Consider the following 17,292-nt stretch of genomic DNA (forward strand, 5'->3'; position numbering starts at 1 on the left):
AGATGGTTTTGGTCATCCATAGCACACAAGATGCTGAGGTTTACCCTAGTAGTCTGGTCAGCACCCCATACCTTCTTCAGTTTTTTAATGGTCACTTGCAAGTCCCCTACTTCTGTTTCGTACTGACGTCTGAGGTCACTGAGGGCTTCCTCAGCTTTGCGTTTTTCCTAAAAGAAGAAAATGCTGATTTAAATAGGTTCAGCCTATTTAAAATAAACAGCCTTACAATAAATATCCTTTAAAATCCCATAGGGAGAAACTTTTTTTAATATCAAACTGAGCTGACCACGATTCTCCTACCCAGGGAATGGGAGCAAGAACGACAAAGGGGGCAAAAGACAGTTTTAGGTGAGCCTCAGGTCTGGAACTGAAACCTGTAAACATGGAGGAACTGCAGAATCCCACTAGACACTTATCTCCTTGGAGTGAAATGAAGACTATTATAGTCTAAGAAGGGGCTACCACATGCCAATTAATTAGTGACTTAATTATGTCATAATTGATGAAAAGGTACGGCACAGTTATACGCTCCAGTCAAGAGCAGTGGGTGCACCTGTTTTCCTATTGCCAAATTCTGCCACAGAGGCTGGCAGAGTTATAAGTCGCCTGAAACCAGGCTTGAGAAATGTGTCGCTGGGCGATTCAGTCCTTGTGCCAACACTGCAGTGTTCTTATTCTAAGATGGCCATACATCACAGCGACAATGGGAGTGCTGCAGGACACATGGCCCGCTGTTGGCCATGACACCACTGTGAAGCACATGACACGAGTGTTTCCCACACTCAGTGTGTCCCTTCAATGGCAACAAGACAGACCAGAAGGCTGCAGAGGCTGACATTCATGGACTAAACCATTTCTAAACTTCTTTTTTCTCTTAACAAGAGATATTATGTTGTTTTATGGCCTTTGTTCACTATTGACATAGCTTTCTATTTGTAACTAATAAAAGTCAGTGTGCTAATATTCACTAATAACCTACCACATGCTAAGAATAGTTCTAGGCGACAGGACATGCAGATTGAGGAACAATGCACAAGATGACCTTGTGCCTTCTAAAGGAAGGTAGAATCAACACGCAGAGACAGATGGACAGGCAGACAGATAATTTCAGAAAATTACACTAAAGAGAAAGAAACACAGAGAAGTGTAAAACAAACTAGTCTGAGTTGTGGGCAAGGATCCTGCGGGGTCATGATCCCACATCCGAATACCCCAGGCATTCAAGTGTCTTTACCCACTTATTGGCTGTCAAGTTAAGGCAACTTGCTAAATTTATATCTCCATTTTCTTATCAGATTATTGTGAGAATTAAGTAATTCAAGTAAATTAAATCACTCGAATCTATATAAATTAAATAACCCATACAAATTAAATAACCCATACAAATTAAGTAATTCGAGGACACTAAATATCCCATAAAAATTAAATGATCCATGTAAATTAAACGATCTATGTGATGTGCCTTCACAGAAGAGCAATGATAACTTTTTAAAAAGCAGCAATCATAAATTCCTCCAGACTTCTCACTGAGGCAGAAACCCTGCCTATTTCACAGGTGGATGAAGACACAAGGCCTCCCAATTAGCTGTGAATTCAGGCAGGCCACCTGGCTCAAATCAACCTGCAAGTACTGTAAGTGTCTCCACTGGGCCCACAGCCACAAGCTCTAACACAACAACATATGGTTTTAAAGTATCCTACTCAGAGCTCACTAAGGAAAGTTCATTTCATTCCTAATCGGCATCGGGTAGATCCTGCAGGTCATACAGGAGATTAGCACAGGAGTGCAGGTAAGAAAGGGCGGCAGTTCCTTTCAATCAGCTCTTCACATGCTTCCAGAAAACCGAAATGCATGGTGCACTTCACAGTTCATCCTGTGAGACCGACACAGCTGACACCAACATCACAGGAAAGCATTAGAAGACAACTGCAACCTAGGAGGGGAAAGTTGAAGAAATGGAAGAGGAGGTAACACCATGCAAAAAGAAATGTACTTACTGCCTTGCTGCATAACTATAATCTCTCTGTACACCATCTCTACAATAAAATTTAATTTAATAAAAGAAAACTACCACCTAACGTTTCCTATTAACATTGGTGAGAATATGATCGATAACATTTAGCAAATGGAATTAAAAAGATAAAACAATAATGTATCATAAACAATTGAAACATTTGAGGTTTAATCTCGACTACAAATTTGTTAAATACTCAGGCTGATCAGTGGAATTCCCCACATTAATCCTAAAAAAAATGTATGATCATTTCAATAGACACATAAAAACACAACAAAATCCAACCTACTGCTGATTAAAAAACGCCAAACCTGGCACCAGTAGCTCACGCCTATACCTGAGATCTAAGGACTGCCATTCAAAACCAGCCCAGGCAGGAAAATCTGTGAGACTCTTACCTCCAATTAAACACCAGAAAACAGGAAGTGGTGCTATGGCTCAAAGTGGTAAAGTGCTAGCCTTGAGTAGAAAAAGCTCAGGGATAGCACCCAGGCCCTGAGTTCATGCCCCACAACCAACAAAAACGAAAGCAAGGAAGGAGGGAGGGAGGGAGGGAGGGAGGGAGGGAGGGAGGAAGAAGGAAGGTAGGAAAGAAGGAAGGAAGGAAAGAAGGAAGGAAGGAAACTCTTCAACCTGATTAAAGTCATCTATGAACAACACACCACTAATACTACACTGAAGGCTGAAGCCTGAATACATACAGGATGGTTTGTTATCACTTCTAGACAGTGCAAAAAGGTAAGAAAACAAAGTTGCTATCTAGATTAGAAAGGAAGTAAAACTGCCTTTATTCAAAAATTACATCACAATCAACCTAGAAAATCAAAAGCCATCGAGTCTAAGCAATGTGACAACACTAAAGAAGTCAAGATCAATACACACATGCCCAATGTATTTCTATGCAGTCATTAAAAACAATGAGAATTTGAAACAAACATTCTAATAGCAGCAAAATGTGACATACTTGGGAATAATCTGAAAATACAAAGTAAGACCTGTGCACCGAATACTATAAAATATTGCTGGGAGAAAGCAAAGAGACATCACAACATCATGAATGGGTAAGTGACTCACTTTTATAGATCAAAGTATTCAATATTCTCCCGCATTGATCTTCAGATGAGAAATATAAACAAATCCTCAGCAGGCATTTGTTTTTTTTGAATTATAAGATGATTTTATGAAATTAAGGAAACAATCAAACCAACTTTGAATAAAAAGCAAAATGTAAAATGAATACATGACTTCAGGGGCTATTATAAAGCAATAGGCACCAACACAATGAAATACTAACAAATCAACATATACAACAGAATCTAGAATCTAGATAAAAACACCCAAAATCCAGATGGCTTCTTTTGGACAAAAAGAAAAGGCAGTTCAGTGGAAAATGAATAATGTTCCCAGCATATGGTATTAAAACAAAACAAAACAACATCACAAGCAGAAGAGAAAGAAAAAGAACAGTCCATACCTTGCACCATACAGAAAATGGAACTTGAGTATAAAACTTACCAAAGGAAAAAATTAGAGAAAACTTCTGGGACCTTGTCTTAATGAAAGGTTTTAAAATAAAATACCGTAACATGAACCATAAAAAGGAAAGACAAATTATTTGGACTTCATCAACATTAAAATTTGCTACTCTTCAAAAGATTGTTAGGAGAAGGAAAAGATTTATTTGGGCAAAATATTATTTAGATTAGGTGCCTGAAACAAGATTTATATTTAGAATATATAAAGATACCTTCAAACTCAGTAATGAAAGAACAACTTAATTTTTTAAATGAGCAGACATAAGTCCAAAGAAGACACACACATATGCAATGTAACTTTACATATCTATCAGGGAGATGGATTATGTCATTATATCATTATTATGTCATTAACAGGGAAATGGATGGACCTGGGGAAAAATATGTTTAGTGAAGTAAGTCAAGCTCAGAGATACATGCTTTATCTCTTATGTGGAAGTTAGATTCTAAATCATAAATGTACCTGAAAACATACACAGGGTCATATACACAACATGTTAACTAATGCATGGTACACGAGGGGGAGGATTTTAATGGTGTGACTTCTTTGAACAACTGAACAATATAACAAAGTAAATATCAGGAAGTGTAAGCATGTGTTATGGGAGTGAGGACTGGGGAGGGAGGGCTGATGAACAGAGAAGGGGCAGGGTGGGCGAATATATCTGTAATATAATATTCAATGTGCATACGTGAAAATGCATATGTGAAAATGAAACCAGGTCACTTGAAGGGGTTGGCAGGGTTGAGAGAGATGTGAGGAAATGATGGAAATGATCAAGAGGCATGGAACTCACAAGCTGACATGCTGGAGTAAAACCCCTTTGTCCAGCTATATAAGAACAATTTTAAAAATAAATTACATGACAGATAGCAAGTCCTAAAAACTGTATACAAATTTTTTTAAAGATGATATACACATGACATAAAAGAACATGAAAGATTCCCAACACAGTGTGACAGAGTCTCTCAAACGCAATCATATTTCCACAGATGGTGGAACCATCCCACTCTAGGAATTCAATCAAGAGAAATAAAACATACGTATGCCTACATAAATTCTAGTACATGAAGATTCACTGTACCGTTGGGACATAACTCAGTTGTCCTTCAACACATGAGTGCATGCACCATGGTGGTACATCCACCAGTGAACTATTACTTGGCTATGACATGAATGATTATCAATGCACAAAATAATTATGCCTAGTAGAAAAAGCCAGACAAGACATATTGTAAGATTCCATTAATATATAATTCTAGAAGCTTCAAAATAATGGATAGGACCAAAAAAAAAAAACCCCAGAGCAGTAATTGCCTGGTAAAGAGGGACAAAGGAAGGCATAGCATGAGACAGGAGACAACACCTACGGCAGATGGCACTATCCGTGACCTTGCTGAGAAGATGACATGTATGATACCTCCATAAAGCTGTTGTTTAAAAAAATAACTAACTGACAAGACAGCATATATTCCATGTGTCATGAGAATGAAACATCATGAATGTTCTGTCCAATTGGGGTCAAGAAGAGTTGACTGTGGCTAGAGATCTAAGGGAGGGCTGGAGGCGTGAGGGAAGGACGTGGGCAGCCATCACCAAGGTAAAGGAACCAGCTGGGGTAAAAGCAGAGCCGTGAGCAGCGATGGCACTGGACTGTGTGTGGGGCGGGGGAGGGGGGAGGTAAATGCCCAGAGGAGTTTGAGGGGAGCCACCATGACTTCCAGAAGTCAGGGAGAACCGTCAGTAAGCCAGGATGTGTTATCCCCGAGCACCAAGTTTAAGAGGTGAGGTGGGTACTCGGTGCTAGGTGGCTGGCAAATACATTTCCTCCCAGTGCCAAAGCTGCTCAGCTGGCCGTAGGACCCAAACTGGCGTGCTGACTTTCCCTTTACTTTACTTTTGGGGATTTGTTTATTTGCTCGTAGCGGGGTCTCACTAGACAGCCCAGGCTGACTTCAAAGTTGAGCTCTCACCACCTCAGCCTCCTAAAAGCTGGGATTACCAGAAGGTACCACCACACCTGCCTTCCTCAATTCTTTTTGCTTCCCCCAGCCACATTCTCCTGTCAGGCTGCACCAGCTCCTCTGCTCCCCCGGTCACACATCCTCCCGGTGAGGCCCTTGGCTCCCACCTGTCACTGTACATCACACGTGTTTCTTGACTGCAACTGTCATTATCTGAAACTCACCAACTTCATGGAGTTAGTGATTACAACATCTAGTTCCCCTTCCTCATTCCCCAGAAATACCACAGGTCAGAACCCTTGGGTGGGAGCCTTATAGAGCCCAGGCTTGGGGTTCCCACAGCCTGGCATGGAGAGGAATACCCAGAGCCCTGTCCTAAAAGCCAATCCACAGGACCTGTGTGCGTGGACAATCCAGACACTCACATCCTTCCGGGTCTTGTGCTCTGCTGCTTGAATCCTCTGATCCATTTCCTCTTCCAACTCACTCAGCTGCAGGGCTGCCTGGTCTTGGGCTCTGAAATTCAAAAGAGACTACCTGTTACAGGAATACTTGGACACTTAAAGAGAAACTGAAGCGGATCAACTTCAAATGAGGAACAATACACCATTCCAACTACTATGCCCTATTCCTTCCAAATAATGAAGTAGGACTGGCAATTTGACCATGTGGATATAAAATGATAATAGAAGTAGATATTAAAAAATAAAATATTAAATGATATTAAACCAGAATAGCTCAAAATACCAAGTCACTGGGAGATTCTCAGTAATTAATCCTGGAAGTCCTTTTGCTTCCATGACAGAGGTACAATTGTACCTCAGGCTCGGGGTGAAGCATTTCATGACAAAAAAAAAAAAAAAGGTTCGACATCATTTCAAAATTTTATTCCATACACCTCACAACAGTTAGAAGGAAGACAAGAGATTTCTGCACTCATTTCCAACCCTCATGCAATGAATAAATCAGATCTTGAGGAGACAGAATATCTAACTTGACAAAGAAATGGAAAAACTTTGGTGTGAGAGATTTCAGGACTGTTATATTTTACTAGTAATTGTGTAGTATAGAGACTCTTGTCACTTTTTCCTAGTTGAGGTTTCAAATTAAAACTTTACATATATGTGTGTATATATATGTGTGTGTGTGTATATATATGCTATATAGTATAACAATACTATATAATACATTATATAGTACATGTAAAATATAATACATGTACAAATATATATAAATCTTATATATATTCTTTTGTTCTCTGAGATACATATCCAATTTGTATATACCTGTCTATGACTACATTAGAAGCAACTGGAAAGCAGCTATCCTAAGGTATAAGTCAATTCACTTAAACCGTGACAACATACTGTCAATAATAGAAGACCAAAGATGGAGCTTAAATGTAAGACCTCCATCTTCCAGTTTGTTTCCTGCTATACCACTTTATTGCTCCTATACCATTGCTTTTTTTTAATTTACCCTTTTACAACACAAATTGTTTATGTATTAATTTAATGTCTGTATGGAACACCAAAGAAATACTATGAGGTAAATAAAACCTTAAATTTTTTAGTAAAATTACCATTTTCTGTTCCTGTTTCCTTCCAGCTCACCATTTAACCAATCCTTCTAGCTATCCAGTCTCAAACATCTGAGACAGCGCCTGAGTTTTCTCTCTACCTTTTTCATTTCCAAGAATGGGGGGGGGGGGGGAGGGGGGAATCAGAGTAGCCCATAATGATGCAGCATTTGCCTAGCAACATATCTTTTCTCTTAGCATATGTCCTCCCATCTTCCATAATTTCTAATCACTAGAGAATATGCCTACTACACTCAGACTGCCTACCATCACCCAGGTTACTGGGAATCATTCTAAACGGGTACTTATCCACCAGAAAGACTGAGTCCTCCCTCAGTCAGTAGCAGAGGCGAGGGTGGATGGTCTTTAGCTAAGAATGCAGGGGACAGTTTTCAAATAGTGAAAAAAGTGCCTTTAGAAGACTCTAAGCTGAAGATCAAGTCTGCATCTGGACCCACCACCACCCCCACGCCCCATGAGAGCGCAGACCAAGGCGGAGAGATCGCTGACCTTCAACAGATTCTGATAGGCCCAGTATACCGTGAGAAAGCAGCCTGGCCGACCATGAGAATATAAACAACTGTCTCTAGAAGGGCCATCTGACACACATCTCTGGATGTGTCTGCATATGTACCTGTGACTGTGAGTCTGCCTGCTTACTAGACACTCAGCAGAGAGCCTGCACAATCAGTATGGGTGTGTACCTGTCATACCTCAAAGGAAGCCAACTTCGGGCCTCTGGGCCACACCTCAAAATGCCCTGCAGAATTTGGACCTTTGACAACACCCACTAGAAGGCAACTCTGAGGTAGAAAAGCAGAGTCTGAAACAGTGTGAAACTGTTCTTCAATAACTGCCGATGAATAGTTCAACTTATCCTTGACTCTAGTTATTATAAGAAAGCATCACAGTCTTAAATTATTTTCTCTTCTACACTATAATTCCTTTTAGCTACTCCAGAGGCTCAAGCACATAGTATCAGCACTAAGTGCAGGAAAACAAAAAGGTGACAGGCCTGTAGCCACCACCTGCCCATATCATCTGCCCCCATCCCTGCCTACAGGGAGGCAGGGCAGCAACCTATCAAGGTTCTAGGCAGCGGCTGGGGGGTGGGAGCAGCTGCAGGTAGATCACTTGCAGCAGGAAGTACCTGTAGGGCAAAAGCATCCTAGTAAGATGTCCTCCGTTTCCCAGTGTATGCTAAAAGAGTAAGACCTTTCTAGGGAACAAAGATGCTAATGCTTAAACTGTAACACATATAAATTCCTTCTTTCCAGTGGTAGGCTATTAACATCAAGATGCTCTCCTATGTAAGCCACTTATGGCCTAGATGACTTGTCTGTGTTGTAGTGAGAGTTTAAGCAGTGTGTGGCCAGGTGACAAGATCAGCAGAGGGGAAGGCAGAACTCCTGGGCACCACGTGTAGCTGGTACATGCAGCTCTGCCCGTGGTAGGCACTGGGTCTCAGCATCCTGAGCATGTGTTTTCTTTTTTCATTCTTTTTTTTCTTTTTGGTGTCAGACTTGGGGCCTGAACTCTTTCCCTTAAGACTAGCACTCTACCACTTGAGCCACAACTCCACTTCTGGTTTTTTAGTGGTTCATTGGCAGTAAGAGTCTCAAGGACTGTCTTGCCTGGCCTTGCTTTGAACCACAATTCTCAGACTTCAGATAGGATTAAAGACATGAGCCACCAGTGCCCTGTCTTCTTCTTATTGTTGTTGTTGCTGTTATTATTATTGTTTTTAAGTAGTTGTACAGAAGTGTTTCAATTCAACATGTCAGCTGTGACTACAATGCATCTGGAGAAAAGTCACCTCTTTATCATTCTCCCGTACCTCTCGACTCCACTCATCTCAACTCACCTGGTTCCATTTTCACATATGTACCTTGACTGTTATGGTCTACCCACCTCCTAGTGACCTCAGTCCTGCAACATACACACCACAAGTTCCAGCTTCCTGATATTCATTTTGTCAAACTGTAAGGGAGTTGTTGAAGGGAATTAGACCATTGGAATCCCCCCTGCATATACCGTACTTTAGTATGTTTGTGAATGTATGCATATGACCCTGCTATTTACCTATATATTTATAATTTAGATCTAACTTCCACATGTGAGAAAAAAAATGTGTCTTTTATTTCTCTAAGCCTGACTTACTTCACTTAACATTATGTGTTTTTCCATTCTCATTTTGCAGATGCAGAAATGGACTCATGAAAAGTAAACAACCTGCCTGCAGGCTTTCGTACCCATACATGATTAGGCTACTCATACTTATACATGATTAGGCTACCCACACCCATACATGATTAGGTGAAGTTCACATGGAGTCTTGCATGTTCCAAGTGGCTAGATATAGGCTCAATCTCCAAATTGCTTTATATGAAACTATTAGTCCTAAAGAGCTGATATAATAAGATTACAATAACAGATTATTGGCTAATCCTAGAAATTACTTCCTGAGGCAACTTACCCTTTGCTGGCTCAGTGTAGAGCCATTCTAGATTTCTGAGGCTGGGGAAGTCCTCTTATAGAGTAAAGTGATATAATCCAGTCCACTTGCCACTCAGGTCAGAGAATAAGGTAAAACACCCCTAGGCACCATTTAGAAAGAGTCAGGTTGAGAGGGATGGGGGAGAATGATGAAAGTGATGATGTCAATCAAGACGCAGTGCTGATCAAGATGAGTTGCTAAGTGGTAACCCTTTGAAGAAGGAGGAGGAGGAGGAAGGAAGGAAGAAAAGGAGGAGGAGGAGGACAAAGAGGAGGAGGAGGAGGAAGAAGAAGAAGAGGAGGAGGAAGAGGAGAAGAAGGAGGAAGAGGAGGAGGAGAAGGAGGAAGAGGAGGAGAAGGAGAAGGAGAAGGAGGAAGAGGAGGAGGAGAAGAAGGAGAAGGAGAAGGAGAAGGATGAGGAGAAGGAGGAGGAGGAAGAGAAGGAGGAGGAGGAGAAGAAGGAGGAGGAGGAGGAGAAGGAGGAGGAAGAGGAGAAAAAGGAAGAGGAGGAGGAAGAGGAAGAGGAGGAGGAAGAGGAGGAGGAGGAGGAGGAGGAAGAGGAGGAGGAGAAGGGGGAAGAGAAGGGGGAAGAGAAGAAGGAGGAGGAAGAGGAGGAGGAAGAGGAGGAAGAGGAGGAGGAGGAAGAGGAGGAGGAGGAAGAGGAGGAGGAGGAAGAGGAGGAGGAAGAGGAGGAGGAAGAGGAGGAGGAGGAAGAGGAGGAGGAGGAAGAGGAGGAGGAGGAAGAGGAGGAGGAGGAAGAGGAGGAGGAGGAAGAGGAAGAAGAGGAGGAAAAGGAGGAGGAGGAGGAGGAAGAGGAAAGGAAAAGGCAAGGCAAGGCCTCAGTACCTCTTCACTGCAATGGCCAGGTGTTCCATCTCTGCACTCTGAAACTGAATCTCACGAATGAAGTTCTTTATCACGTGTTCGTAAGACTGGATCAGCCGTGGCTCCACGAGGTTAATGTTTAGATACAGGGTACTAACTTGTTCTTTTCTACAAAAAAAAAAAAAAAATCAAAATTAAATCAATGAAAATAATACAACAGCAAATCTGCAGAACACTTCTGAGGAAGAGAAACATAACTGAAAAAACAGGAAGCATACAAACAGCAATAGCATGATCTGGAATAAAGATAGCAGATAGCCTGAGCCGGCGCTTTGTTCTCCACATTAGAAGATAACAAACCTGAAAGGGCAGTTGGGAAAGAAGGAACTCATTGTGTGTGTGTGTGTGTGTGTGAGAGAGAGAGTGTGTGAGAGAGTGTGAGTGTGTGAGTGTATGTGTGTGAGTGTGTGTGTGAGTGTGTCAGTGTGTTGTGAGGGTGTCAGTGTGTGTGAGTGTATGTGTGTGTGAGTGAGGGTGTCAGTGTGTGTATGTGTGTGTCAGTATGTGAGTGTGTGTGTCCTCTTGAGACACAATTCCACTATGTGTGTGGGGGGTGTGAGTGTGGGTATGTGAGTGTATGTGTGAGTGTGTGTGAGTGTGTGTGTATATGAGTGTCAGTGAGTGTGTCAGTGTGTGTGTAAAGGAACTCACTGTGTGTGTGTATGTGTGTGAAGGAACTCTGGGTGTGTGTGCACGTGTGTGTGTCAGTATGTGAGTTTGTGTGCGTGTGTGAGTGTGAGTGTGTATGAGTGTCAGTGTGTGTGAAGGAACTCATTGTGTGTGAGTGTGTGTGTGAAGGAACTCTGTGTGTGTGTGAAGGAACTCACTGTGTGTGTGTGTGTGTGCACGTGTGTGAGTGTCAGTATGTGAGTGTGTGCGTGTGTGAGTGTGAGTGTGTATGAGTGTCAGTGTGTGTGAAGGAACTCATTGTGTGTGTGTGTGTGAAGGAACTCACTGTGTGTGAGTGTGTGTGTGCACGTGTGTGTGTGTCAGTATGTGAGTGTGTGTGCGTGTGTGAGTGTCAGTGTGTGTGTGTCAGTGTGTGTGAAGGAACTCATTGTGTGTGAGTGTGTGTGTGAAGGAACTCTGTGTGTGTGTTTGTGTCAGTATGTGAGTGTGTGAGCGTGTATGAGTGTGAGTGTGTATGAGTGTCAGTGTGTGTGAAGGAACTCATTGTGTGTGAGTGTGTGTGTGAAGGAACTCTGTGTGTGTGTGTGAAGGAACTCACTGTGTGTGAGTGTGTGTGTGCACGTGTGTGTGCACATGTGTTTGTGTCAGTATGTGAGTGTGTGTGCGTGTGTGAGTGTGAGTATGTATGAGTGTCAGTGTGTGTGAAGGAACTCATTGTGTGTGAGTGTGTGTGTGAAGGAACTCTGTGTGTGTGTGTGTGTGAAGGAACTCACTGTGTGTGAGTGTGTGTGTGCACGTGTGTGTGCACATGTGTTTGTGTGAGTGTGTGCGCGCGCGTGTTGAGTGTGTCAGTATGTGTGAGTGTGTGCACGTGTGTGTGAGTGTGTGAGTGTGTATGAGTGTCCGTGTGTGTCAGTGTGTGTGAACGAACTCATTGTGTGTGTGTGTGTGTGTGCGTGTGTGTGTGTGTGAAGGAACTCATTGTGTGTGTGTGTGTGAAGGAACTCATTGTGTGTGTGCACGTGTGTTTGTGTGTGTGTGTGTGTGCACGCATGTGTGTGTGCGTGCGTGTGTGTGTGTGTGTGCGTGCACGCACATGAGCCAGTACTAGGGATTGAACTGGTGGGTGCTGTCCCTTAGCTTTGTCATTCAAGGCTGGTGCTTGACCTCTTGAGACACAATTCCACTACCCACTACCAGCTCTTTCAGGTGGCTACCTGGAGATAAGAGTATACTGGCCTAGGCTGGCTTTAAACCAAGATCCTAGGATCTCAGCCTTTTGAGTAGCTAAGGTTACAAATGTGAGCCCCTAATACCTAGCTGAGAGGAAGGAATTTGTATCAAAGGACACTTTTTTTTTTGAGGGGTAAGGATCATTGCCTTGGTTTGGTTTGGTTTTTGGTCTTTTGAAACTGTCTAAGTAAATAAACTTACAGAAAAGTTAGGTAATGTTAAAGCAATTACCTAATTCCATTTTTCCCATGTTTGAAATCCTAAGAGTACATATATCCATTATTTTGTGGTCAGTTGAATATCACTTCATATACAGCCATATTTTGTATATATCTGCATCGCATGTACTCCCAATGCTTCTGGCACATTAAGTATGCATTTCTTCATACCAATCCTCTGATTTTTCCAGACACCAACAGGTGTCTAACAATTTGATTCACATCTGACACTAACCATCGAGACGTGATACAGATCCCACAGTTCAGGACTCATACCCCACGATGGCCCACACCCCACAGTTCAGGACTCATACCCCTCGATGGCCCACACCTCACAGTTCAGGACTCATACCCCTCGATGGCCCACACCCCACAGTTCAGGACTCATACCCCACGATGGCCCACACCCCACAGTTCAGGACTCATACCCCTCGATGGCCCACACCCCACAGTTCAGGACTCATACCCCACGATGGCCCACACTTCAGATGCCAGTCACCAACCCTGGGTTGTTATCTGCATTTCAAACCAATGAGCTATAAATCAGGCGTTCCCATGACCTCCTCCCTAGCTTGATAATTCACTAGAACAGCTCACAGAACCTAGGAAAACGTTTGACTTACATTTAAGGACATCATGAGGGACAGTACTCAAGACCAGACAAATGGAAGAAATGAAGAGAGAAGGTACTAAGGAAGGAACACACGGAGTTTCTGCACCTCTCTGTCCATACCCCTTGGCACCTGCAGCACCTACGTGCACTCACCAGCTCATAAGCCCTACAAACACACTATTTAGAGGTTACAATGGAGGCTGTGTGGCATCAGTAATGATAGGCTAACTTATTGAAAAATAGAGATTAAGTCAACCTGCAGGCCCTCTGTCCAACTCAGAGGCAGAGAATGGGCTGCTGAAGATGCCAGTTCCTTAATCGGGCCATGCATCTTTTTGGCAATGAGCCCACTTATTAAAGCTATCTGGGGCCCAGTCATCCCAATTCCATCCCATTGCCACAACATGATCCTAAGACATCAGATAAAAGAGCTGGAGAGGCTGGTGGCACTTGAACTTTACATCTTTTTGTGGAGTTAGCCAATCTATTCATCATCACATCCAAAACTTCTCCCAGCTGACAATATGCACATTCACCTTGTACATCAGAGACTGGGCTATCCCTTTCCTGTTCCTGACGCTAGGAAAGAGCCAGATTTGCTATCTTTAACCCAAACAGTAGCTGTGCTGTGACAACAACAGCACTTTGTTTCTGAAAGCAAAGAATCTTTACACCAGAGGAAAGAAGATATGCCAGGGAATTGAAAAATAGGAATTCCTTTGGCCTGAAATGATAACTTAACCATACCAGGAGGAAAGAGCTGAGTCAGTGTTCATCAGGTCTAATGTCAGTGGTAACTAATTATCAAAGAAAAGCTAGATGCTTTCGCACATTGCCTTACTTAAAACTCATCTCCAATGTTTACATAGTTCTTGAGATCCATGATCTCTCACTATAATTTTATAGCTATGCCCTAGACAATGAAAATGCCATCTGTCTCCTGCCCCTGACATGAGAGGTTTCTGCTCCTGGGGGGGGGGGGGGGGGAAGGGGGGGAAGGGGTGTGTGTGTGTGTGTGTGTGTGTGTGTGTGTGTGTGTGTGTGTGTGTGTGTGTGTGTGTCTTGCTCTGAAAGCTAGTGGGCAGGCCATTATAGAAACCAGCACACCTGAGAGTTTTCCACATCCATCTATGCCATCTAATGGCCCCCAAATGACAGCCACAGAAGACCACTCAGAACTGCTAAGCACATTGCCTAGGCTTTTGCCCTTTTATTCCTTTCAAGGCAGAGATACTATAAAGGCATAAGAAACACTATGATGATGACAGCCTGGGTAACTGAAAGGCTACACAAGAAGCCATCTTCTAGCTGACACAGATGCCATAATTAGATATAGTAAGATTGATGTGTGTTGGGTTCTGTTTGGTGAGTGCACATCATATATATTGAGCTATGTAGTATGTGAACATCATCTCTCCAAGTGCTCACAACCACCCTAGGAATAACTATTAATAACTCATTTTTCAGATTATAGAGGGCTAAGGGTCTTTTATAAGCTGAATCATGTCTTTAGTCTCATCCTCCCTACAAACTCATATCTTTAAGTTATAGCATCCAGATTTTCCTCGTTTGTAATAATTGAAATGTGCCTATAAATCTACAAATAAACCCAATAGATAATAGAAGACAAATAATTATACTTGGACATGATTAATTAAACAGCACTCTAACCATTCACATAGTGAGAACAAAGGAGGATGTTCTTAGGAGAGGATCGCAAGGGCTCCATAGCTATGTGCATAAAATCATATAAAATGATGCTTATCGAAATGAACTCCAAGAAATGGAAATAAGGTGTTCTTATTGTACTGTTTGAGGTTCTTTTTCCTTCTTTGGTTTAGCCCCTTTTGTCACTGTTTTTTATTTTGGTATCCTCTGTCTTGTATATAAATGTATCTGATTTGTGGAGGAGTAGGGGAAGCACGGAAATGGTACGAAAGGTGAACCAATTCAGCAGTGGTACTCACTAGACACCATGCTGGAAAGGAACTATACAACTTGGAAGGGAGAGGAGTAGGGAAGGGAAAGACTGGGGAAAATGAAGGAGGGGATGGCAGTATTAAGAAAGAAATGTACTCATCACGTGCCTTACGTACCTGTAACCCTCTGCACATCACCTGTACAATAAACATTTAAAAATATAATAGATTTAATTAAGTTCTAGTGTTTGGAGATAGGATCTTTGAAGAAGGAATGAAGTTAAAATGAGGTTATTAGTTTGAGTTCTCATCCAATCTTACTAATGACATTATAAGAAGATATTTAGAAACAAATATCTATAAAGAAAGATGATATAAAGACATAGGGGAAGACGGCCATCTGCAAGCCAAAGAATGACTCCTCAGAAGACATTAACCCAGCCAGTACCCTCTATGAGTCACCTAGCTTCTACAACTATGAGAAGATGCCTCTGTTGGTGATGTGTCTGTGGTAATGGTTACCACAAATGTCAAGGTGGCCTGTAGTGCCCAAGGTCACAAAGTGGTTGTGTGAAAGAACTGTCACTCAAACCCTGGCCCACACCAGAGATCACAGAGTCCACCATCACTCTGCCATGCTCCCCCACCGTGTTAAACAACCGCACTTTGTCAGTACAAATGGTATGCAAAAATCATCCAACAGGGCTGGGGGCTGGTGGTCATGTCTGTAATCGGAGCTACACAGGAAGCTGAGATGTGAGGATCTCACTGTGAAGCTATCCCAAGCAAACAAATCCAAAAGACTCATCTCCAATTAACCAGTAAAAAGCCAAAAGTTGAGGGTGGCTCAAGTGGTAGAGTGCCAGCCTTGCATGAAAAAGCCAAGTGAGAATGTAAGGCCCTGAATTCAGATCCTAGTACAAGCACAAAAAAATATTTTTAATCAGCAGAATTCCAAAGAACTAAGAAGCTTGAGGTACATATTTAATGCAAAGCTTTAGTTAAGTATGACCCTAAATGTATCCATGTGGCTATAAACTTCCTGGGTTTTCTTCTAAAATAACTGCCCAGTCTGTACAGAGGGTAATTCCAAAGAATTTAATATTATTAATAAACCCACAGGGATAATTCACTTTAGTGATTTAAGACACACAAAGCTACCATCATCCCTCATATCAGGGTTAAAGATAAATACTGGTTGCATGAGTGACCCATATTTATCAGAGAGCAGTAGAAAAATTTCTCTGCTCCGAAATTATTCCGTGTAATTTCAATGCACAACAGGATCATTAACTTCTCTGCCTTTGTTATTTACTGACTGATGACCAGCATGATGTAAAGCTTAAAAGCCTGACCGGGAGAACCATTTAGAAACAGTCCCCTAGAGGCCTGGTTGAATAGCTAACTGCAGAACAGTGAAACACTCAGAAGTGGATGTCTCAGAAGGAGCCTGACTTCCTATGAATCTCTGAAATGAGAACAAAACACAGTAACATAAATTCTCTTGAGTCATTTGCTGCTTCTAGCATTACATAAAATTTCAGGATAGTTCACAGTGAAGTGTATAAATAATTACTGAAAATGTCTGCTGCTAGTAGAAAATAAGCTACACGGTTAACTATTGTGCAGGGACTGCCTGGATACTCAGTCACCTCTTCTGCTTCTCATTTGAAAAGAACATAAGGAGCTTTGATTTCCCGAACCACCAGATGGGCAGGTGGCAGTCATGTGACAAGTAGTGGGAAAGTCCTGGGGAAAGAAATACTGTGTGATTACCACTTCCATGTCTGGATCCCTGAATCCTTTGCAAGATTCTCAGCCCAAATGCTCTCTTTCCTTCCTCCTTTCTCTCTTCCTCCTCCCTTTCTTGTCCTCATCCTCGGTATACAGCAAAGCCATCTAATAGTATAACTTGATCCCTGAATCACCCCATAGACAGAAACCATAACGTCCTCCTAGACCACATCAATCTGTCTGACACATAAGGAAGAAAGTAGTTTATACTGTGTGAAAGCAAGACATGGAAGTTCTTTGTTATAGTCAGCTTAACTTAATTTTCTATGAGTATTATATCATCATCCTCTTGCATGTGAACATACTTCCTCATATCCTTCTTGATAGCTTTATATTAAGCAGTAAAACTTTTATGATACACCTAAGTCTATACCATCAGCACCTACTCTGTTTAAGAGGGGACAAAAGTC

The 17,292-nt window shown here is 42.1% G+C and overlaps 1 protein-coding gene across 2 annotated transcripts in view; it reads right to left on the minus strand.

Moving 5' to 3' along the window:
• The window catches only part of Rasef (RAS and EF-hand domain containing), a 78,830-nt gene that overhangs the window by 39,864 nt on the left and 21,674 nt on the right, over positions 1-17,292 (minus strand). For both annotated transcript variants that reach the window (XM_070035822.1, XM_070035821.1), the window contains exons 2-4: positions 10,437-10,583; positions 5,941-6,031; positions 72-167 (exon numbers count right to left, since the gene is read on the minus strand). In XM_070035822.1, coding sequence (XP_069891923.1) covers positions 72-167; positions 5,941-6,031; positions 10,437-10,583 — 334 coding nt within the window. The remainder of the gene's footprint in view (positions 1-71; positions 168-5,940; positions 6,032-10,436; positions 10,584-17,292) is intronic.

Source organism: Dipodomys merriami, unplaced genomic scaffold (assembly GCF_024711535.1).
Source record: "Dipodomys merriami isolate MVZ:Mamm:240054 unplaced genomic scaffold, mDipMer1.0.p SCAF_26, whole genome shotgun sequence".
Lineage (NCBI taxonomy): Eukaryota > Metazoa > Chordata > Mammalia > Rodentia > Heteromyidae > Dipodomys > Dipodomys merriami.